The sequence below is a fragment of the Lynx canadensis genome, chromosome C1, assembly GCF_007474595.2.
Source record: "Lynx canadensis isolate LIC74 chromosome C1, mLynCan4.pri.v2, whole genome shotgun sequence".
NCBI lineage: Eukaryota > Metazoa > Chordata > Mammalia > Carnivora > Felidae > Lynx > Lynx canadensis.
The window spans coordinates 91530674-91554515 of record NC_044310.1 but is presented as its reverse complement, the minus strand read 5'-3'; the positions used below and the strand labels follow the sequence as shown (position 1 = coordinate 91554515).

Sequence of the window (23842 nt, the reverse complement as noted above, 5' to 3'; positions counted from 1 at the left end):
ATGATGGTTTATGGAGTGTAAACTTGGTGGGGAGGAAGTGAGGACATGAGAGATATAGAATGATCAGTGGATTGGCAGACCCGGTGGGATTAAAGAATTCTTTAAAGGAATGAGCTATAAAGGTAGGAGGTAGTGATCAGAGAGTTGATTACTTAAAATTAATGCTATAGAGCCTATGTAGTTGTTGATAATGAGAAGGTCTTGGAATATGACCTCCAGAGTAGAGAGCCAAGCTAGGATAGAACACAAGATTACCGGCAGTCAAGGATCTAAAAGGCCAGGCTATTGGAAGGATGATCTGCACAGATACTGAGATTGCCAAGAACAGACATGGGAGTCATAATGGAAAGAGATATGGTAGGCCAGGAACTAACATTCTCAAGGAATGAAGGGGAAGATCAAGGCATTTGAGAGTTTTTTGTATCAGTCCTGTATCTCCAAAATATTGCCTTTTTTTTTTTTTTTTTTTGCCAATTCAGCCAAAAGTGTTCTTTTTTATTATTATTACTTTCAGGAGTATTCATTGTCTAAACCTTTTATTTTATACTTTAAATGAATTAACTTATGTTTATGTCTTTATATGTCTGTTTAAGTATAAAATCTTTAAGATAGAGAAAATAGTTGCTGCTTTTTTCTTGGTATTCATTATACAGAAAAACAATAGACTTTCAATAAATATTGATCATTTGTTAATGAAAAACTATTATATAGATTAGGATAAATTGTGCTTAATTGTTATTTCTCTGTCCTATCCTTGTAGTATTTCATGGCACCGCTAAAAAGATTTCTGACAGCAGCAGAATTTGATTCAGTATTCATCAACATTCCTGTAAGTAAAAATAGACTAGCTAAAATTGTGGTATATTACTATAAAATCTCAATCATCTTATGGGTTCTAGATTCCTATTTTAATATTCTCCTGTATTCTTTAAGAATTTTAACTATGTTGGGGCACCTGGGTGGCTCAGTTGGTTGATTGTCCAACTCTGGATTTTGGCTCAGGTCATGATGTCATGGTTCGTGGGTTTGAGCCCTGCATCAGATTCCACGCTGGGTGTGAAGCCTGTTTGAGATATTCTCAATCCCTCTCTCTGCCCCTCCCCAGCTTGCTCTTTCTTTTTCAAAGTAAATAAACTTTAAAAAAATAAATTAAAAAAACCTTTTTAAATAAAAGAATTTTAACTCTTTTTTGCCTCTTGAGTTCTTATATCCTTATTTTCTAGAAATAAGGGATTTACCATATCTTCAACCAAAGTCAGTCAGAATGTAAGCTGAAAACATGTGGATAAGATTCATGAAATAATCCTTAACTGCTTGTCAAGAAGAGGTAGTCTTAGTTAAATAATCCCTGGTGCCACTGTCTCTTTGCCTTGTGGGAGCCCCCTTCGGTCCCACTCCTTGCTCTATTCTGCCAGCCCCTCAACCCCATCCTGTACACACTGTCCTGAGGGCATCCGTTTCCTTCACTTTCTTGCCTCTGCTCTCTGATTTCAGTTGTACTAACCTTAATTCCCATTTCTGAAATACACTACTTCCTTATGACTTAAAAATCTGTTTTAGTGGTTATTTGTAAGTGTTTTTCTTCACATTTATGTAAGCATTTTGGGTTTCAGAGCACCTTACAATGATCTTATCCTTAGAGTATAGTTATGCAGAAGCATTGAAACAGACCAAATGCTATGCCAACCGAGGTCATGCTAGGCAACATTCAAGTTCTTAAACCTTTAAAACTGGCTTGGATTTTAATATGTAGCTTATGTATACTATATATAAGCTTTTATGCATAAGCTTGCTTGTCTTACCTGCAAGTTTCCTGCTGTTTTGGTTCTGTTGCATTCAGTGTTGATGTGTATCAGTCACGTAGCTGGTTGTTGTCCTTGTCCCCGATTATGGCCAGATGAAGACATTCTCATTGATTTGTAGCATAGCAGGAAGAACAAGGTCACAATATGAGATGAACGTTTAGCATAAAACAAACTGCACGTTCTAGGAAGATGAGCATCTTGAACCACCTTAATACGGTCACTGTAACTTAGGACTTCTTTGACAGTCCTTAATCTTATGGCTTTTCCATGCTCTTCAGCAAAATGGCAGGGCCAGCATATTCCTGTTTCCTTTCCATCCTACTAAGGAAAGGGCATGCTGTGAAGTTGGTGTGTGCACCAAGGTACAGGGAAGAGCTAATGCGAGAATTGGCACCTTGATTAGAATTTCCTCATTTTCTGGCTATGACGTGTATTTAACTGCCTGATGGAAAATTACTTGCTTATCAGGAAAAAGGTAAAATTCTGACTTCTGAGATGCTCTAGTAAACTGCCTAGTACAATTTATCTGCTCTTTATTTATGCCATTAGTAGTCTAGTTTCAAGTAATTTAGTGTGATTATTGTTAGCTTAGCACCAGGACACCACTAATTGACCAAAGTACAGATCTACATTTTTATGTCCCAAGGACATGAATCATTACTTTATCCCGTCAATAAAACATTAAGCACTTGGGTAGTTTTATTTAAAAAGTTAAACTGACTATAATGAAAATGAGCTGTACATATTTTTATACAAGGAATAAATTACCCTTTAATAAGTAGTGAGATAATTTTTTTTCCCCCCAACAGGACAGTGACAGTTCAAGTCAGATCTGAAATTGCTGTTTCCCATGCACATGGCTTGTCTGTCTCTCTCTCCTCTTCTGTCCCCTTCTCTTTCCTTCCCTTTTCGTTTCCCCTCTCTTTCCTCCCTTCTTCCCCTCCACTTCCTTTTCTCTTTATCATCCCTAGTAGCAGGTTTAGAGTTTGAGGGCATTAGCATTTCCTTGAATGACAAGTCTAGCAACAGTAGGGATTTTAGGTTTGGGGTGATTTATTTTTGGTGCTGTTTTCTAATTTCCTTTAACATTTTTTTTCCTTAAGGAACTTGTAAAAGTTCATCGGAACCTAATGCAAGAGATTCATGATTCCATTGTAAATAAAAATGACCAGAACTTGTATCAAGTTTTCATTAATTACAAGGAAAGGTAACTTTTAAATTTTAAATTTTGTGACCATCAGTTTGTGATTATAGTGAGGGTTAGTATTAAAATTCCTCTGGGAAGCACCCTGGTGGCTCAAGAGTCAGTTAAACATCTGACTCTTGATATAAACTCGGGTCTTGATCTTAGGGTCATGAGTTGGACACATTGGGCATGAAACCTACTTAAAAAAAAAAAAAAAAGGGGCGCCTGGGTGGTGCAGTCGGTTAAGCGTCCGACTTCAGCCAGGTCAGGATCTCGCGGTCCGTGAGTTCGAGCCCTGCGTCAGGCTCTGGGCTGATGGCTCAGAGCCTGGAGCCTGTTTCCGATTCTGTGTCTCCCTCTCTCTCTGCCCCTCCCCCGTTCATGCTCTGTCTCTCTCTGTCCCAAAAATAAAAAAAAAAAAAAAATAATAAAACGTTGAAAAAAAAAAAAGTAAAATTGCTCATAAATAGCTATTTCTACTGTCCATTAAGTTACTACCTGGGCAGTAACTAGAACATAGGACAGTTAATCTCAGGGTGGTAGTTTGAGTTCTGTATGTGGATCAGGAAGAAGGAAGGGGGAAAGAAAAGGATCCAGATGTTTGCCTTGCAAATCAGAAGTTCACATCGACCTTTTACCTCTGAGTTCTGTAGTTTTCAGGAAGTCATTTTAATTCTCTGGCCTCCTTTGCTCCATCTGTAAATGTTAGGGGTAGATTAGCAGGTGCCTAGTGCTTGTTCCAACTCTCATATTTTATAATTCTCCATTTGGGATTATTAGATTCACGGCTGAAGGCAGTTACCCTTTCTAAAAAAAAAAAAACAAAAAAAAAACAAAAAAAAACCTCTTCTGAACAACTCACGTTAATGAAAGTACCAAGGAATTTCACTTAAAATATCATTCTCTCTCTTAAAATTAAGCACTGTAGTTCCTACTACTAAGAAGTGGCTAATGAATTGCTTTGCATCAACAACAGTTAAACATGAACTTATGAGTAGTTTTCTTTTTCCCCAATGGAGAGTTAAAAGAAATGATAAATTACCCAACCTCTCTGCAAAGTGCCTATATTACTGAGGAGCTACGGTTCCTGAAGCAGGCTCAGACTCCATGTAGTACAAGGTACCTTCTACCCAGCACACTTCAGGTCGCTCCTTCAATCACAATTTTCAGATAATGTGTTTTCCTTAATTAAAAAGTAGGAAAGATTAGGTTTATTGATGAGTGGAGTCATGACTAGTGAGGACAATAAAATTGTCTGAGTTAAATTTTTCTGAGTATGGGTAAACAGTAGAACATTCATCTTTAGTAGGAACATAAACAGAAATTTTTAATTTTGTTTTTGTGATATTCATGTGTACTTACCATAAACAGTTATCAAGCCGGTTTGTAAAATCTACCTGCTGAAGAAACGTATGGGAAATTAATCCCATTCAAATTTAGAAATAAAAATTAGTCCTTTTAATAGCATATTATGAGTCTATGTGTGATTTGTGTTAAAAAGAAACAAGAAATCAGAGGCTCAGAGAGATAAGTAATTTGCCCAGGGTCACCTAGCTAGAGATGCAGGACAAGTAAGATTTGCTTTGATTCTCCCTAACTGTGATTTTAAATAGATGATGGTAATTCTGCCTCTTCCCCTTCTACTTTATTTCTTTTGTCCTACAAATTTCTCCTCTTCTTCCCTTTCAGGTTGGTTATATATGGGCAGTACTGTAGTGGAGTGGAGTTGGCCATCTCTAGTTTAGACAACATTTCTAAGACAAAAGAAGATGTAAAACTGAAATTAGAGGTACTGTTTATTTTTTGTTAGCTTATGAAATAAAGTAAGATAAACCTAAAAGCAAGGGGAGGGGAGTGGGGAATGGGCAAAATGGGTGAGGGGGAGAAGGATTTACAGGCTTCTAGTTACAGAAAAAATAATTCCTGGAAATAAAAGGCACAGCATAAGAAATACAGTGAGTGATATTGTAATAGCAATGTAACGAGGCAGAGGGTAGGTACACTTGTGAACATAGCATCATGTAAAAACTTGTCAAATCACTAAGTTGTATACCTGAAACTTACGTAAAGCTATATGTCCACTATACTCAAATAAAAAAAGAATAAGAAAAAATAGATCTACCTCTTTGCAAGATTAGTGCAATAGTACATTTTTCCATGTATTCTAAACATAATTTTATGTCAGTTTTGTAAAATATTTAATAGCTCTATGAAATAATATGACAGTAATAATATAATAGTAAAATCTGAGACTCTGGCCTTGTGTTTTACATGCATTATGTCATTAGGTCCTCATGACTCTATGAGATATGTACAATTAATTTTCTTCTCTTACAGATGAGAAACCTGAGGTTCAGAGAGAGATTATGAGTAATTTGCTCAGGGTCACCTAGGTAGAAAGAAGTACAGGATAAGTAAGATATATGTGAGATAATGTACATGCAGATGAAAAATGTTTATTAAAAACGTAAGACATTTAGGATAAGGTGTATAAGAAGGGTATGGATATTGCCCATAAGAAGAAAGACAGGACAGACACAAATAAGATTAAGTTGTATGTGACAAGCAGTAATCGATAGTGCTCCATGAGTGAGATTGAGTGATCACCTCAGCACAGGTAGAATGTGGAAGATTTCTCTGAAGAGGTAGTATTTGATTTAGATCCCCAAGGGAATGGGAGGAGTCTTGACAGGTGAGATTCTCTGGAGAGTATTCTGACCAGATAAGCATGACTGACCAGATGAATCTGGAAAAGTCTGAAAAATTGAGAGTAGGCCAGAATAAACAGAGCACGTGGAACAGTGGAAAATAAATCTGGAAATGGTGGTCAGTTTTGTTTTTTTTTTACATTATTTTTCTTTCTCATAGGAGTTTCCAATTTTAGGGAACTTTTGAAAAAGATGATGTATTAAGGGAGTAATTTTCTCAAATAGATTATCCATATATTTGAATTTTCTTAAATGTTGAGTGCAAACGTACAGTCAACTCTTAAATGGCTGTGTTTGCCTTACTTGACACTGTAGTGTCCCTTTTGCTGTCTTTGTTCAATTCAGCAGTGAGGTCAGGCGATGAAGGGAAAAAAATGAGGCAGATGATTTTCCAATTAGAGCTCCTTCATTGTTTTAGCATATTTGGTATGATTTTATAACTTTCACAAAGGGGAACTACTGGTTAGAAAGTTTACACATCAGCAGGCTACCAGGTAACTGTCCTCTCTACCATGGATCATTTTTCCTTAGCTCTTATAAGCCTTTGATGATGTGGACCTTATGTCTGCTGGTGGCTTGAATCACCACTAAATAACATCCTGATAACCCTGTTAGTGTAAAAGGTTCCTGCTCCTCTTGGGAGAATAGAGCCTCAGAAGCATAGAGCTATAAAGTACCTTGACTCCAATTAAATTATGATGATAAGATAAAACTCTACAACTTACACAACTAGTTCGTAACAGAGCTACCATTAGAACAGATGCCATCAGTTCTACCATTAGAACTTTATATATATATAAAGTTCTGGCTCCAGAAGAGAGTATACAAGTTGTTAGTCATACTCCCATTGTACTCTCAGTATTGTTTGGATATTCTTTTCCCTTCTTTCAGAGTCACTGTCAAAGTCCTGCCCTATGACACATGACATACTCTGGGCCTCTAGGAACATATTTTCTATGGTCATTATCCATCTGAGGGAGAGAGAGAACCTCAGGCTGAGTTTGAAAAGCTCAGGGGGAGGGGCTGCTGGCTGCCCGTTTTTTTTCCTGAAAAGGTACTACTACTGACTAGTGGCCTGATTGGCAAGTATTTAATCAGACACTGTGGCACCTCAACAGATACTCTTTGCTGGGACTGTTCTCTGCAACTCCTAGTATGATAAAGGGGAAGCTGCCTTATTCTTGGTGTCTCTGCTTCCTTCGCATCTTCAGTTTGTGGTGATTTTTGCTCCTGTCGGTCTTTGTCTTTTTCTTCTCTACTTTGGAACCAAGATTACATAGGGCGAACAGTAACAGAATCTCTTTATCTTGTTCTCTAAGCTGGCTCATCCCGATTCCATTTATTTTCTTCTCAGTTAAAATTGGAGTTTGGTTAAGCATGTCACCGGATGTATTGGAAGACTCTATTCTACCCTTTATTTACTTTCAATACTAATAAGCATTTTACACCTCAAACTTAGACCCCCAGTTGTAGGAAATGCCTGCAATGTTAGTTTCTTTACTTCCTGAGCATGTAACTTAGAACTTCAAGGAACTTAATTATTTACCCAACAGTTTTAAACTGACTTCCATAACATAACAAAGCAAAATTTAAATGTATAACATTTCTGTTCCTAACACTGTTAAGATGGCATATATATGCACGAAGTGTAAGATACAACCTCAGTTCTAAGGAGCTTGAAATGCAACTGGGGCCATGAGACTCATTCATTACAATAATCTTAACAGTTTAACCTCCTATTTGAGACCCATGATCCAGAACTCTCTATAATCTGTAGAAGCAAGAAATCAGTTGAAATAGTTATTCTTCCAGTGAACTGCAGCAATTGACAAGACATGAGCTAACATGTCCCGATGTGTCCCCAGTTCTTGCTTAAGACCTGTAGTCAAATACTCATTAAGTCACTATGGTCATTAGAGTTAATGGTGTTTACTTTATAGCTCCTGATAATATATCCTTCCATGTGCCAGAAAAGTTAAGTGTGGGCAAAGGGGAAACAAACCATGAACAAAGCAGTGTTTCCTTGAATGCAACTCTTTATGAACTGGAAAATTCCTTGGTTTGGGATGTACAATTGTCTGAGGAGTTTGGATTTAGTTTCTCACTAATAATAATAATTTTATGGAACTTTATTGTTTTAAGACTACATCACAAATATGTGAGAAACAGTAAAATCAGAAAAGCAACTTGTTCAAGGTCACACAGCCAAGAGTTGCCTAACTTTGAGTTCAGGCTTCAGTACTTCAAATTCAAAGTACTTTCCTTAAAGTTATAGTTAATGTCAGAAGAGTGAACACAAGTCAGTACTATTTTTAGATCAACTTTAAAGAAAGAAGAGTGTGAGATGAAAAAAAAAAAAACTAAAATTTGAGGCTTTTGAAAGTTTGAATTCAATAATAGGTTTATACTTTAGCAAATTTTTAGACTCAATCATTCCATTTCCTTCAGTTTAATAAATATTTATTAAGCAAGCACTAGATTCTTAAAGCTGTAAAAGACAGAATATATTGGGGAAGATAGTATGTACAACAATCATTAAAATGTCCACAAGGTACAGAGAGCACAATTTTGATTGGGATTATTACAAAAGGCTTAGATGTATAGTTCTTGAAGAGGATGATTAATTTTGTTGGAAACTGGACAAAGCACATGGCGGTTGGAGAGAAAAGAATGAACAAAGTCATGGCCATGGCGAAGGCACATGGCTAGTTTGATAAGTAGGGACTTGTTCTTGATGCCAGGCCCGCAGCCTAGCTGGGGGTGGTTGGTGGAAGGTAGAGCTCTAAAGGTAAGTAGAGGAAGACCCTAGAGGGCCACTAGGAAAAATAATTTTCATTGCATAAAACAGTTGTACTTAATGATTCATTTTAGGGTTGAAATGCTACAAGGATTATTTGTTGTTGTTGTTGTTTGTTTTTTAATTAGATACTTTCTATTTTTTAGAAAGGATTATTAATAAAAGCAACAAAATATTTATTATATAATAACAGTTTTTTTTATGGCCTCTGCATCTTTTAATGTTGGCTTTATGACTCCCTTTGATAAAGCAAAGTTTTCTTAAAAAGTTTTTAAAAAACATTTCATTAGGAATGTTCCAAAAGAGCAAATAATGGAAAATTCACTCTTCGAGATTTGCTTGTGGTTCCTATGCAACGGGTTTTAAAGTATCACCTTCTTCTCCAGGTATGTAACTTAAAACTATCTGTTTTGTTTATTCATTTAACCAAATATTCATGAAGCACCAATTATGCTCCAGATACTCCATGTTTGGGGCCATATCCCCCTATGATTTTCAATGATTAGTATAGCTAAGTGGGAAATAACAGAACAGCTGGAAACTTTTTCTTCCTTTAGCAAAGATTCATTTGTTATCTTCCACAAAGTCATATTTTGTGTCCTTCAAACAGAACTGGCCCCCAAAGAATTAGGGGGAAAAAAAGGCAAAATGTAAAGATCCCTTTAACCTAGTCTTTGGTTAGCTATAATCATTTATTGGAATCTCACTGTTGTAATACACTTGAATTTTGGCAGGTTAAGTGTTTTGGACTTTTTGCCTTATAACCATAAACTGAAGAGAATTGTGTCACCTTCTTTGTTGCTTTCTGCTAGGGTAAATTATAATAAGACTACATTTATTTTGAAGTGATTCTTTTTATAACTATGAAGCTTATGGTTTCCACAGTTAGTCCTCTAATGAGGGTGGAGAGTCTTATAAATTTAATTTGATAGCTGTACCAGGAGGCTCATTAGTTCTGCTCCAAGGAAATGTCTCACAGTATTAGTCTGTCAACTCTGCTGATGCTTGCAAAATGTCATTTTAAAAAGATCTACTACCTGTATGTGAAATATAATTTTGAGTCTGCCGTGCTTTATACATCTTGTATATTAAATTTCTTGATCTGTAGTTGCAAAATTATTAGTCATCTCTATTTTTGTTCTACTGAGAAATCAGAAGAATTCAAGCCCTGATTATTTCTTTAAAATACATTAAAACATTTATGAGACCTAAACTCAAAGCAACTTAATCAAATTGGATTTTATGAAAAAATAATAAGGAAGACTTAAGCAATCGGTTTCTGAGACATCATGGAACTAAAAAACATGTCCAAAATAAGCTAATAATTTATTTTGTAACTTTGGTATCGTCAAATAGCAAATGAAGAATTTAAAAGGTGCAGTTTTCAAGAAACATCTATCTTGGTCATTTATAAAGTTTTAGACTTACAGAAGTATAAAATATGGCAATACCTTTTTGAAATTCAGACTTTTGCCTTAATTTCTCTTGGATTGTTTTCTATTTTAAATTTCAAAAGAATGTTTAGTTCTATGATGAATTTTTTTAAATAGGAAAATTTTTATTTGGGATACCATATGAAGTTAAAAATTCTACAAATGTTTTTCCATCTTGATAGTGTACAATGTATTTATCTAATGTTTATAAATTTGTTGAATAAATGTGATATTAATTTGAACATTTCCTACTTACTGCTATACTTTAGTGGGGAAATAATTTTTGAAATCCTCTATGATTTGAAATTACATATTTATAAAATCAGAATGAAAGTGGACAATTTGAAACTTTGTGAATAATTTACACTCATTATTTGATAAAGGAAAAGCAAAAATCAAAGTGAAAGAATATTACTTGGACAACCTTATACTTAACAGATCTGATGTCTGTAGGTCCTCTTTATAACTAGAAACATTATTGGTATTGAAGTCAGCAAAAATTTCTGAGTGGCTCCCTGTTTGACAGACAGGATTAGGCATTCATGATATTAAACAGCACCCCCTCCCCCTGTGCACTGATAAAGCTCACTGTTTAGGTAGGGAAAATGAAGTGTAAGCTGCCAGGTACCTTATGATATGATAGGTACGCAGAAAGTATGGAGGTAGTACAAATAAAGGTCTAGGTAACTATGCCTGGGGAGGATGGGGACTTGTAGAGACCTCTGTCATAGAAAGCTTCGCTGTACAGTGATTCTTGATCTGGCTGTGCAGGGAACAGTAAGAGTTCCTTTAGGTGCATCAGAGAGGAACAGCTTTCTAAGGAGAGCAAAACCACATGCTTAATGGGATCAGCCGTTAGAATGTATTTTGAGAATTGCAGTTAATTTAGTATGGATAGAATATAGGTGGTTTGGGTGGAGTTGTTGGGGTGGGAAAGAAAAGTTGGGAGAGGTTGGCAGAATTCAGACCATGAAGGGTCTAAGAGGTGTAGTTAACAACCTGAAGCTTTTGCAGGCATTACAAGAAGTCTAAAGAGGGTAGAGACAGGATCTGATTTATATATTAGAAAACTAGCTTTGATGTCAGTAAATAGCTTGTAGTCCAGAGAGGCTACAAGTCAGAAGATTAATCAGAAGCTGATTTATAATGACCCATGTGAAAAGAGTAAGGACTTGCACCAATGTAGTGGCAGTGAGGATGGTTTCCAGGGAAAATATAAAAGTCTGTATCAGCAGAACATAGTATGAGAGAGGGGTGCCTGGGACACTCTATAGGTTTTGGCTTAAGTGATTCTACTGATGAAGGTGCCTCATTCAACAGAATGTAAACAGGAACCAGAAGAGAGTTGTGGGTGAAGGTGCCCTAAGTTGGGAGTTGTTGGGTTAGATGGGCTTGTGAGATAATCAGGTAGAACTATGTAGGTGGACGGAAGAGTCTGGAACTCAGGCATGAATTCTGGGTTGAGCACATTCCTTTGAGAGTGATTGTCTTATTAGTGAGTGTGTTGACATTATGGCGACGGTTGTGATAGAATTTGTAGAATAAGTAAAGTAAGAATAACAAAAGACTAACGTGAAAATCTAGGAAATAGTAACTTTCCAAGGTACCGATAAAGAAGAAAGTATGAAAGACTAGTGAATAGGCAGAAATTTAAGAAGGACTCAGAGACAATAATAATAGCAGCCAACAAGTGATCCTAATTGTCCCCAAAGCCAAGGGAGAGGAGTAGACATCAGAATCAGTTGGCAATGAGAGGATCTTTCATGACATTTGGGAAGGATGTCAGTGTTACTGTGCGGGATAGATCAGGTTTATCTTTGAAAGGAGAGTGTTTTCAACCATCGTCTCATGTTCTTTTGCCGTCTGGTTGGTCTTCTTACAGATAGAGATATTTTTATGAAAATAGAACCTAGTTAAATTACATCAGACTTATTACATTATGGTGCAAATAGTATTAAAAATGGTTTAGTTTTTAAATGTTCTGTTTCTCATATTTTGGTTTTAATTGATGAAAGTAGCACTAAACTGTATCTTCCAAATAGGAACTGGTCAAACATACCACTGATCCTATGGAGAAGGCAAATCTGAAACTGGCTCTTGATGCGATGAAGGTAAGGCAAATGTACCATGAACTTCTTTGTGTTTTTTATCCTTGCCCCAAAAAATGATAGAATACAAACCGCTAATACATATGTATGATATGCTAATGTATATTGTGTGTGTGTGTATGTGTGTGTGTGCGCGCGTGCGCGCGTATATGTATTTGTATGGTTTTGTATTAGGTGGGGAGAGCTGAATATTTTTAACTGAAATAGATACCCTTGCATGGATTTAATTGTTAGACAAAGACACATAAAACCAAGAGGTGTATTAAAATAACTTGTTATTTATGAAAGTATGACAACCTTTATAACCACTGGGAATGATTTAATATAAGGGTTTTATTTCACATTCTTTTTGTGGTTACTAATAGAAAACTGTCAGCTTGTGTAAGCAGCAGGTCAGCTGGTGACTTCAGAACAGTGGTGTGACTTATTTTCCTCGAGTGAGGATACCTGCCTGGTTTACCCTTGTGGATGCTGTGCATCAGTACAAGTGGATTTCAGTCTGGGTTTCTATGTCTAGGTAAATCTGAAAATCAAGAACTACAAGTGGACAAAGGCAGACTTTTAAACATACTGGGGAATCTGTAAAACCCCAGTTTATATTTTGTGCTGGACTCTGACTTTGAAAGAAATATTTGCCCCTAACTTAAAACATAAACAAATATTTGTTCTTAAGAACAAAATGCCAATGTGACTGTCATCAGAGCAATGCTAATTACTGTACTTGATCTTAGCCAAAAGGCCCAGAAGCAATAGAGCAAAATGCTAATTACTTCTCCATGTCCCTGTGCCAGTTTCAGTGTTAGCTCCGTTATTGGGCTGATTTTAGTACCCCGTTAGGAGACATCACACAACTATTTGTTATTTTAGAAATTCATACCAAATTTCCACTTTTTAAAGAAATCGTTAATAGATGTATCCTATGGAACGTCAGACTTTCATTTAGAACAAAGTTAGGAACTGCTTTTTGTCAGAGTTCTGTTCCTGCTGTTGCAGATGAATTTAAGAGGGTAGAGAAAAAAGAAAACCTAGAAAACAGGAAAATCTAGAGCACATGTAATAAAAATAGCTACTTACAGTATGGAAAGATTAGCTAATGTTTCCTCAAATATGAGAAAAGACATTTTAAAGTAGGTGAAGAAGGCCCATGGAGAAACGTGTCCAGCATTGTTTGTTTGCTTGACTCCATTTTAGTGCCCTTGGGTTTCTGTCTTCTCCTTTTCTTCCCCTTCATTAACTCTTTAAAATTGAACTGGCTGACTTGATTGAATGCTCTCAGGAACTAATACACTAACTGGTTGCAGAAAACGGTCCAGCTGGATTCATTGTCTAACTTTTACTTTTTTGTCCCTGCTAAGCATTCATTATTGCATTGTTACCCTTATTCTAACCCATGTAAAAGTGTGATTCTCTCAAGGTCAGTTATTAACGTGTTTGGAATTTGCATTCTCCTGACCTAGTTTCCTTTTGTTCCGCACCGTGTCATAGTCTGTTTTTGTTTTTCATCCTTGCTCTTCTCCGAGGTGTGGCAAATGACAACTCTTTAGTCTTCGCAGCTGTACTGCAGACATTTTGAAATTGCTTTTGAGTTGCAGTTTTGATTGATGGGTCATTCATTTTTATTGTCATGGAAAAGTTACGGTGGTTACTTTTACCACTAATGAAATTAATGATGTGTTTTCTTTCAAACAGTTTGCATCTCTTTTCCAGTCTTATCATGACTTCTTTTTGTACCCTTCCCTTTATTCTTTAGGACTTGGCACAATATGTGAATGAAGTGAAAAGAGATAATGAGACCCTTCGTGAAATTAAACAGTTTCAGCTATCTATAGAAAATCTGGTATGTAATTATCATTCCTTCCAGCTTTCCTAACCCACAAATCAGAGGACATTCTACAAGTTGTTTTTGAAGCAAAGATAGTTTACCTTGAAGTTTCTGTTGTTCAGGGTTTTTTGCAATTCCTGTTTGGCAGCATCCCCGTGGATTTGCCGTGGCATCTGTGATATGTATATCGTGTCCCAGGACTTTCTGCCCTTGCTTGTCCCTCTCTCCTTAATCACACAATGCCTCTGAGTCCCCTGGCAGTCTAAATTCTAAACATTAGAGTGCATTTTTTTCTTTTCTTTCCCTTACGCTATACATAGTCATGGCTGATTTCCTGTTAATTTATTCATCTTAGTTATATTTACTGGGTGACTGCTGTGTGCCAGACATTGGCTTGGGGCTGGGGCTCTCACTGTGAAAAACATGGTCTCTTGATTGAGGAGACACTTTCAAAATGCTCTGTGGAGATTCCTGCTGTGAACTGGGTGGGGCAACAGAGGATAATCAAGGGAATCCTAGTTTAGATAAGATGATTAGAGAAACTCCTTGAGTCATTTGCCTCTTTTTTTTTTTTAATTTTATTTTTTATTTTTTAAAATTTACATCCAAATTAGTTAGCATATAGTGCAACAATGATTTCAGGAGTAGATTCCTTAGTGCCCCTTACCCATTTAGCCCATCCCCCCTCCCACAACCCCTCCAGTAACCCTCAGTTTGTTCTCCATATTTATGAGTCTCTTCTGTTTTGTCCCCCTCCCTATTTTTATATTGTTTCCATCGATGGATGAATGGATAAAGAAGATGTGGTATATATATACAATGGAGTATTACTCAGCAATCAAAAAGAATGAAATCTTGCCATTTGCAACTACGTGCATGAAACTGGAGGGTATTATGCTAAGTGAAATTAGTCAGAGAAAGACAAAAATCATATGACTTCACTCATAAGAGGACTTTAAGATACAAAACAGTTGAACATAAGGGAAGGGAGTCATTTGCCTCTTGAACCTGAAGAATAAGAAGAAAGCCAGTGGTACAGTGATCTGGGGGAGAGGATTCCAGGCAGAAGCCATAGCAAATGAAATCGCCATAGATGGGCCAGAGGAGTTGGGAATTGTGAATGAGGAGAAAAATCATGGGCTCTGAAGTGGGGGAGAGGTGGGCAGGAGGTAGGGGGGGCAGGAGAGCTATGTCCCCCAGCAATGTAGGCCAGGACACAGAGCTGGGATTTTACAGTCATTACAGGGGGAAGCTAGTAAAGGTTTCAGTCTGATTTACATTTAAAGAAAACCCTGCTGGAAAGTTGTGAGGTGATTTCAAGAGCAAGATGGTCTTGGGGCGCCTGAGTGGTTCAATTGGTTAAGTGTCCAACTTCGGCTCAGGTCATGATGGTGGTCCGTGAGTTCGAGCCCCGTGTTGGGCTCTGTGCTGACAGCTCAGAGCCTGGAGCCTGCTTCAGATTCTGTCTCTGTCTCTCTGCCTTTTCCCTGCTCATGCTCACTCATGCACCCGTGCTCTCTTGCTCTCTCATGTGCTTGCTCTCTCTCAAATATAAAATAAAACAAAAATAATTTAAAAAAGAAAAGAGAGATGGTAGAGGCCTGGATTAAGCTGTGAGCAGCAAAAACAGAGATGGATGAATGAAGGAAAGATACTTTTCTTAGTGGAGCAATTTTACTGATGCTTTCTCTGAAACATCTTGAGCCTTCCTTTTCACATGTATAGTCATGTTCTCCTTTCAGGACCTCATCTGCCACCTTTCCAACCACAGAAGCCTCTCATCATCCCGTCACCAACTTGCATTTCCAAAAGGTGGACTTCTCAGTTCATTCTCTATCCCTAACTTGTCAGTATTTGCTGTTGCCTTCAGGATTCAGTCAACAATCCTTAGCATGATATTTAAAGCCCTCGATGATTTGGGCTGAAACTACTTTGCTGAACTCATCCAGCTAATACCTGCCCACATACTTTACTTTGCAGGTGTCCTGCTGTGTCGTAAGGTCTCTAATTTGCTGTACATTTTTATAGTTCTGCCTTTGATCATAATAATGTCAGAGCCTAGAATGTCTTCCCATTATTTCCTATCATATTCCTTCAAGGTCCAACTAAAATAATTCTTTCCATAATCTCCCATTATTACTTTCTCTTTGTAATTTCATAGCACATTGCCTGGACAGCTCTGTGTGTGTGTGTGGTGAAATATATATGACATTTACCATTTTAAAGTGTATAGTTTTGTAACATTAAATATATTCATGTTGTTGGGCAGCCAGCAATCTCCACCGTCCATCTCCACAACTCTCTTCATCTTGTAAAACTGAAGTTCTGTACTCATTAGACACTAATTCTCCATTCTCCCCTCCTCCCAGCCCCTGGCGACCACCATTTTACTTTTTGTCTTTGTGAATTTGACTACTCTAGGTACCTCATATAAATGGAATCATGTGATATTTGTCCTTTTGCGACTGGTGCATTTTACTTAGCATAATGTCTTCAGTGTCTTCACCTTGTAGCTTGTATCAGAATTTCTTTTTAAAAGAATTTCCTTTTTAAGGCTTTAAAGTGTAACATTAGTTGTATATACCTCACATTTTGATTATCCATTCATCTCTGTGGACACTTCGGTTTCTTACCCCTTTTGGCTGTTGTGAATAGTACTGCTATGAACATGGGTTTGCGAATACACGCTCCAGTCCCTGCTTTCACTTTTTTTGGTTATATACCCAGAAGTGGAACATGCCAATCCACACCAACACTTGTTCTTTTCTTCTTTTTTCTTCTTTTGAAAATAATATCCATCCAAATGTGTATGAAGTTGTATCTTATTATGGTTTTGATTTTGTATTTCCCTAATGATTAGGGATATTGAATATCTTTTCATATACTTATTGGCCATTTGTATATCTCTCTGCAGAAAGATGTACAAAGTTCTTTGCCTATTCAAGTTCTTTGCCTGTTTTTGGATAAGGGTTGCTTGTTGAGTTATAGGAGTTCTCTATATATTCTGGATATCAATTCTTATCACACATTTTGTTTGCAAATATTCTCTACCATTCTGGAGGCTGCCTTTTCACTCTGTTGATACTGTCCTTTGCACAAAATTTTTAATTTTAAATAATTTTAACTTACTGGATTTTCTTTTGTTGGTTTTGATGGTATATCTAAGAAATCATTGCTAAATCTAATGTCATAAAAATTTTCCCCTATGTTTTTGTCTAAGAGTTTTATATTTTTAACCCTTGGATCAATTTGGTATATTGTACAAGGTAAGGGTCCAACTTCATTCTTTTGCCTATGCATATCCAGTTTCCCAGAATCGTTTGTTGAAAAGGCTCTCCTATCCCCATTGAATGGTCTTGGTACTGTTGTCAAAAATCATTTGACCGTATATATATGAGGGCCTATTTCCAAATGTCCTATTCCATTGGTCTAGCAGTATGTCTTTATGCAGGTGCCACAGTGTTTTTGTTACCAGAGTTTTGTAATAAGTTTTGAAATCAGGAAGACTAAGACCCTGACCTTGTTCTTTTTCAAGACTGGTTCCCCTATTAAGGGTCCCTTGTGATTCCATATGAATTTTAGGATGGAGTTTTCTATTTCTGCAAAACACATCTTGAGAGTTTGCTAGGGAACATCTATTTTTATACTTTCTTGCAGCAAGTTAATTAATTACCTATCTGCTTCCTTTATTAGAATGTAATCTCCTTGATGTTAGTGATAATTTTCAGTCAATTCTTTTTCCCTCAGCACCTTATACAGTAGGTGTTCATAAATACTTAAAGTTTTTATTGTTTGCCTCTGGGGAAATGGTTCATTGTTTTTAATCATTAAGTCATACTTTTCATTCTTGAGATCTTAGCTAAAGGAAGCCATCCTTGACTCCCTTGACCATATTAAGCCCCTGGCAATGCATTTTTCCTGTACTCTTTCTTCATGGCAACTGCACATCTATAATTATATACTTGTGTGAATATTTTTTCCCCCACTGGGCACGGGCAACATTTTGCCCTATATCTTCTACAGTGTCTGGCACACAGTGGGTGCTTAATAAGTATTAGTTGGTATATCTTTGTTGTGATTTGGATTCTTCCAGTTAATTCTTGCTTTTGGTAGCTAACTTTCCTCTTAAGACTATAAATAAAATTAATTAATGTTTTCAGTGTACCTTCTAGGATGTCCAAGGGCAGACTGTTTTGAAAGCGTATCATATAGACCTGAACTTTTTGCAGTAAGCATGCTAAAAATGCAAAATGATAAAACTTATAGTGTAATAAGGTAGCTGTCCCTAGCAAATATTTCTTTCTGTTTTTATATGTTTACAAAAAATAAAAAAAAAACCTGAGACATGTAAATTTTATGTTTTAGAACCAACCAGTTTTGCTTTTTGGACGACCTCAGGGAGATGGTGAAATTCGCATAACCACTCTAGACAAGCATACAAAGCAAGAAAGGTGAGAAAAGAGGAGCAATAGTTATTTTCAAAATAAGTGGTTAGTATCAGAAGATTGATAAAACAGTTCTTTCAGGACAAGGGAGGGAAAAAGGAGAAGAAAAACAAGGGGACAGACCAACCTATGGTTTTCTACAATTTTCTCATAGATATGTTTCTCGGTTCCGGTATCTGTTGATTTGTCTAAGTTATTAAGAGGGATATGACAAATAGAGAATGTCAGCTGGGGCTCAAGGGACACAGTAAGATGAGAGTAGAGATAAAGCAATTGATAACTACTGTAAAAATACAATTGCTTGACTTCTCTTTTTGGTATACACTTAAAAATATAAAATGTCCTAAGAAGGAAGTCTAAGGGAGGACCAATTAATATATGTGAATATTCTTGAGGGAAATTCAGGTTACTGAGCTTGGCCTGGTATTCCAAATTATATACGTATGATTATTAAACTGATTGATTTGGTTGAAAAGGCCATTTTCTGGAATCTTTGCAATGAGAAAGTCAGCCAGCAGGGGGCAGTGTCAGCTCTTGCTTCCAACTTGATACCCAGGCTCTACAGGTAGTTCCCAGGAGACATAGATACTTTTTAGCCTCTCCAGGAAAATTAGTCTTTGCAGATGATGCAAGTATTAGAGCTACATGAATGTATCATTGTCATTATTATTTTTAAGATCTATGCATATTAATTACTGAGAGTTTTTGAAAAGATGCAAGTACTGGTATTGGAAATAGGAATTACAAAGTTTGTTGTTCTCCCCCAATTACATTATCTTTGAAAAGAAAGAGAAATATCAACACATAAATTTAATCATAATTTTTTTAGTTTTCATTTTGCTCATACACTGCTCAATTTGTGGTTTAGGTGGTCCATAAAATCATGAGGAGCAACCTAGAGGGTAAAAGAGCAGATTCCACAATTAGAGCTGGGTATGAATCTTGCTCTGCACCTCACAAGCAGTGTGACCCTGAGCAAATCAACTTCGCTAAGCCTCAGTTTCCTCCCTCATACGATGAGGATGAAAATAATACTTCAGTAGATGGTCCTGGGGATTTATTTTAAGTGAGTCATCTTTGTCAAAGGGATGGACACTTGTCAGTACTTTTCTGGCTGATTCCTTAGGAACATCATAAGTTAACTGCTATTGCTGTCATCAGTATTCTGTAAATGTTAAGCTTTTAAATGAAAAAAAAAATAATTGCTCATGGACAATGCTTTGTGGCTTAATCTCAGTTGTTCTTTACAGCAGCTCTGTAGCGTGCCTTTTCTTACTATAATTTTGTATATGTTTTAAATGGGGAAACTGAGGTAGACTAAGGCCCTACATTCAGTAAAGGGTAGTGCCGGGGCAGACACAGTTCATTCTTTTCAATGTGCAACACTGCCTTTGTCATTAACTCAAAGGAAAAATTTGGGGTTGGTTTAATTACATTTTATCAGGTAAAAATTAAAATACGTGCTTCCAAACCATTTGAAATCTCTCCCTCTCTCTCTCAGGCATATCTTCCTGTTTGATTTGGCAGTGATTGTATGTAAAAGGAAAGGCGATAACTATGAAATGAAGGAAATAATAGATCTTCAGCAGTACAAAATAGCCAACAATCCTACAACTGATAAAGAAAATAAAAAGGTGAAGTTTTGAAAATTAATTACTGTAATTTACTCATAACTTTGAATATTCCAGGAAAGCATGCTAATACATTACTATGAGAGGGCATATCAATGCAGGTGTTTTTTTCTTTCTAGAGATTTATTAGGAGTAAGCCTCTGTGAAAAATAATTAGACAGTCCCACAACTGATAATGATCATCTCTAATGCCTTGATGGTCAAGTAAAATGTGTCGGTTGTAGAAACTGATGGATGTAAAGTTAACTACAAAAATGTGGTTCTTTATAATTTGTATGCTGATATGTTATGAGAAGTTTGTGGATGATTATGGTGGTGTTTTAGTGAATTTGGAAGCATGATGTTATTACTGAATGATACATATTAACCTGCAGAATATTAATTTTTAACAGTGGTCTTACGGCTTCTACCTCATCCATACCCAAGGACAAAATGGGTTAGAATTTTATTGCAAAACAAAAGATTTAAAGAAAAAGTGGCTGGAACAGTTTGAAATGGCTTTGTGAGTATTTCTACTTTTAAAAGTGCTCTTTCTACTACTTAAATCTCTTACAAATAATGAACTGTCAGTACATGTACTCTAATGCTTGTAGCGAGTGTATGGAGACTGTGGAAACACTGAGCATGAGTGCTACTCAGCTGTCTGCTTGATAACTTGGGTCTCCTAGGAAAGAGGTTTTGGTGAATTTCTTCAAGAAAAAGAGAGAGGGAGCTCTAACCTTCTATTTGACTTCCTTCTCATGAGCATATTTTAATTTTTTAGGTTTCAGCAGTCCATGAAAATATTAACTATTCTAATGATAAGCTTTTGATTACCATCTTTTATATAGATCTTTATTTAAATAGAGATAGCTCACAAACATACACATATCTTATTTTTAATAGATTCATTTCTTCCTCTCACTTGTGTTTGACTCATTTATTGTTTGAGTCCTAGATAAACTGCTTGATGTATTCAATGAATGTTTTAAGGGCTTGATTTCTTTCAGTGTTATTTTCTTTTATTAAAATGGAAGCTGAAGAAAGGTGGGAAATAAGTCCGACCTGTTTCAAAAGGAAGAGCATGAAGAGATGTAATTACACAAGAACATGCCATCATAGGGGTTTCTTTTTGTTTTGATGTTCATGGATTAAAAGGTACATAGTGACCCTTGTTATGGAAACATATAGGTCACCCTGAAATTGAAACTGTTAACAAAAGGTGAAATTCTGGAGGAAAAAAAAAAACCCTTTAGTGATTTGCTTCATTTGTATTCTAGCACTGCTTACCATTTGTGGACAAATTCTATCAGGCTTTTTGTTCTTTTGTTTTGTTTTAAGAAATGCTCATGTTAATGGAAAATGGAGGTAAGATTAGAGTGTCTTATTGTAGTTCTGAAGTGAGAAAAACAGATTTTTTAAAGATTATTTTATCTAACATTTTGAGAGTAATGGTTGTGCTGCTAAATTATTTCTAAGCTCGTAGACAATTCTGGATTTAGCATTAATCACCCCCATGAACTGGCTACATAGTCTTAACTAAATTGATTAATTTCTCAGAGCCTCGGTTTCCTCCTCTGTAAAATAAAGATAATAATATTTTGAATTCCAGATATGTGTCTGGCAGAGTGTTAGCCAAATAGTACCCCAGTAGTCATATGACACTGAACAATAAGTAATATCTATTGTTGTCACTATTATTAATATTGTTTTATATTTAAGACCCTACTACACCCATGAGGACTTGTAAAATCAGAAGGCATTGTCCCAGTATATCATTATCATCCTTATAATGTATTATTAATTACAATAATGAAACAAGAAAAGTCAGTAGTTATGTGCGTCGATGCCATGACTATACTACAGGGACCCCTTTGGTTGTGGCATAAATGATGAAGTTAGTGGCCTCTTCCCAGTCTCTGATGTGCAGTGGTCTACATCATAAACCTAGTGTGTTGTTTCAGTGAGGTTTCAAGTGGTAGATCGTCTACCTGGGGTTGGTGACAATGGGCAAAAGTAGAGCTGATCTCAAGCCTTTGCTTTTGTGGGAATGATGCTAGGGTTACTATTTTCTTATGGGTTCTCTTTGGCTGTATAATCTTTAGAGGAGTAAAGAAATTTCTGCAGAGGAGGGAAGTTAAATTTCTTGTCCAGAGCAGACAGTCTCCTTGGACTATATATGACAGGCATATCAGTTAACATTTTGTTCAGTTTCCATTAATCAGCTTCACACTGGTAAAAGATGTTCGGAAAGAAAGATGTTTTTATCTCTTTTGTGTAAAAAATCTGGGTAGGTAGTGAGAGGGGGTCTGGTGACTCCCTGGGGTATCATCAGGGACCTGGCCCAGGTCTTCCTGCTCTCCATTATCAGCATTTGGCTTCTATGCTCAAGGTTGGTCACTTTGTTGTCCAAGGTAGCTGCTGGTTCTCCACCTATAAAATAGACAGTCTAGGCAAGAAAAGGTAACCTCTCACTTTTAAGGATCCTTTGCAGATATGCCACAAACTTCTTTTGCTAACAGTGACCAGAACTTAGTAATGTGGCCACATCTATCAAAGGAGCCTAGGAAATAGAATCTGTATTCCAGGGCAACCTGGGTGGCTCAGTCACTTAAGCATCCAACTCTTCAGTTCAGCTCAGGTCATGATCTCGCAGTTTGTGAGTTTGAGCCCTGCACCAGGCTCTTCACTGACAGTGTGGAGCCTACTTGAGATTTTCTCACTTTCTCTATCTCTCTGCCCCTCGCCTGCATGTATGCTCTCTCTCTATCCAAATAAATAAACTTAAAAAAATTTATATTTTAGGGGCGTCTGGGTGGCGCAGTCGGTTAAGTGTCCGACTTCAGCCAGGTCACGATCTCGCGGTCCGTGAGTTTGAGCCCCGCGTCAGGCTCTGGGCTGATGGCTCGGAGCCTGGAGCCTGTTTCCGATTCTGTGTCTCCCTCTCTCTCTGCCCCTCCCCCGTTCATGCTCTGTCTCTCTCTGTCCCAAAAATAAAAATAAAAAAGCGTTGAAAAAAAAAATTTTTTTTTAAATTTATATTTTATTTTTTTTTGATAGAGACAGAGCACAAGTGGGGGAGGGGAGAGAGCGAAGGAGACACAGAATCCGAAGTAGGCTCCAGGCTCTGAGCTGTCAGCACAGAGCCCGACAAGGGGCTCGAACTCACAAACTGCGAGATCACAACCTGAGCTAAAGTCGGACGCTCAACAGACTGAGCCACCTAGGCGCCCCCAAATAAATAAACTTTCAAAAAAAGAATCTTTATTCCAGGCGAGACTGTCCCTGGCTAGGGATTCCAGGTTCTCATATGGAAGACGGGAGAAATTTGTAGTTGTAGATAAATACCAATCACTGCTTTATAGGTATATACTTATAGGGGTAGGTATGGATGGATTTAAATAGTTCCACCACAATAAATATGGCTGTACCACACACAGGGAAACTGGGATTATTTTTTTATGTTTATTTATTTTGAGAGAGAGTGCACAGGTGCATGTGGGTGTGAGTGGGGCAGGGGCAGAGAGAGAGAGAGAGAGAGAGAGAGAGAGAGAGAATCCTAAGCAGGCTCTGCACTGTCAATGCACAGCCCAAGGAGGAGCTCCATCTCACAGATCGTGAGATCATGACCTGAGCCAAAACTAAGAGTCAGATGCTCAACCCACTGAGCCACCAAAGTGCCCCCTGGGAGTCTTAATCTTTGCTCATTTTCCAGGCACTTCTACAGTATAATTAAACATCCAAGTGGCTGTTTATATTTCAGAATTCCATTGACTGCCCATGCAGATGGTGAGAGGGTGGAAGTACCTTTTTTGAGAATTGCTCAAAGTCGAAGTTGAGGGCTTCTATAAGGAGTGATTGTGCCAATTACAGCAAAGTAAAATTAGTCAGGATTTTACTAAAGCATCAGAATATTTCATTATTTCCT

General features: G+C 37.0%; 1 protein-coding gene across 1 annotated transcript in view; it reads left to right on the top strand.

The window, feature by feature from the left end:
* Positions 1-23842, top strand: part of VAV3 (vav guanine nucleotide exchange factor 3) — a 375285-nt gene that overhangs the window by 182603 nt on the left and 168840 nt on the right. The window contains exons 7-15 of the mRNA XM_030328294.1: positions 761-829; positions 2909-3012; positions 4681-4780; positions 8787-8882; positions 11972-12040; positions 13788-13874; positions 18225-18310; positions 19806-19938; positions 20328-20437. Of these exons, the coding sequence (XP_030184154.1) occupies positions 761-829; positions 2909-3012; positions 4681-4780; positions 8787-8882; positions 11972-12040; positions 13788-13874; positions 18225-18310; positions 19806-19938; positions 20328-20437 (854 nt within the window). The remainder of the gene's footprint in view (positions 1-760; positions 830-2908; positions 3013-4680; positions 4781-8786; positions 8883-11971; positions 12041-13787; positions 13875-18224; positions 18311-19805; positions 19939-20327; positions 20438-23842) is intronic.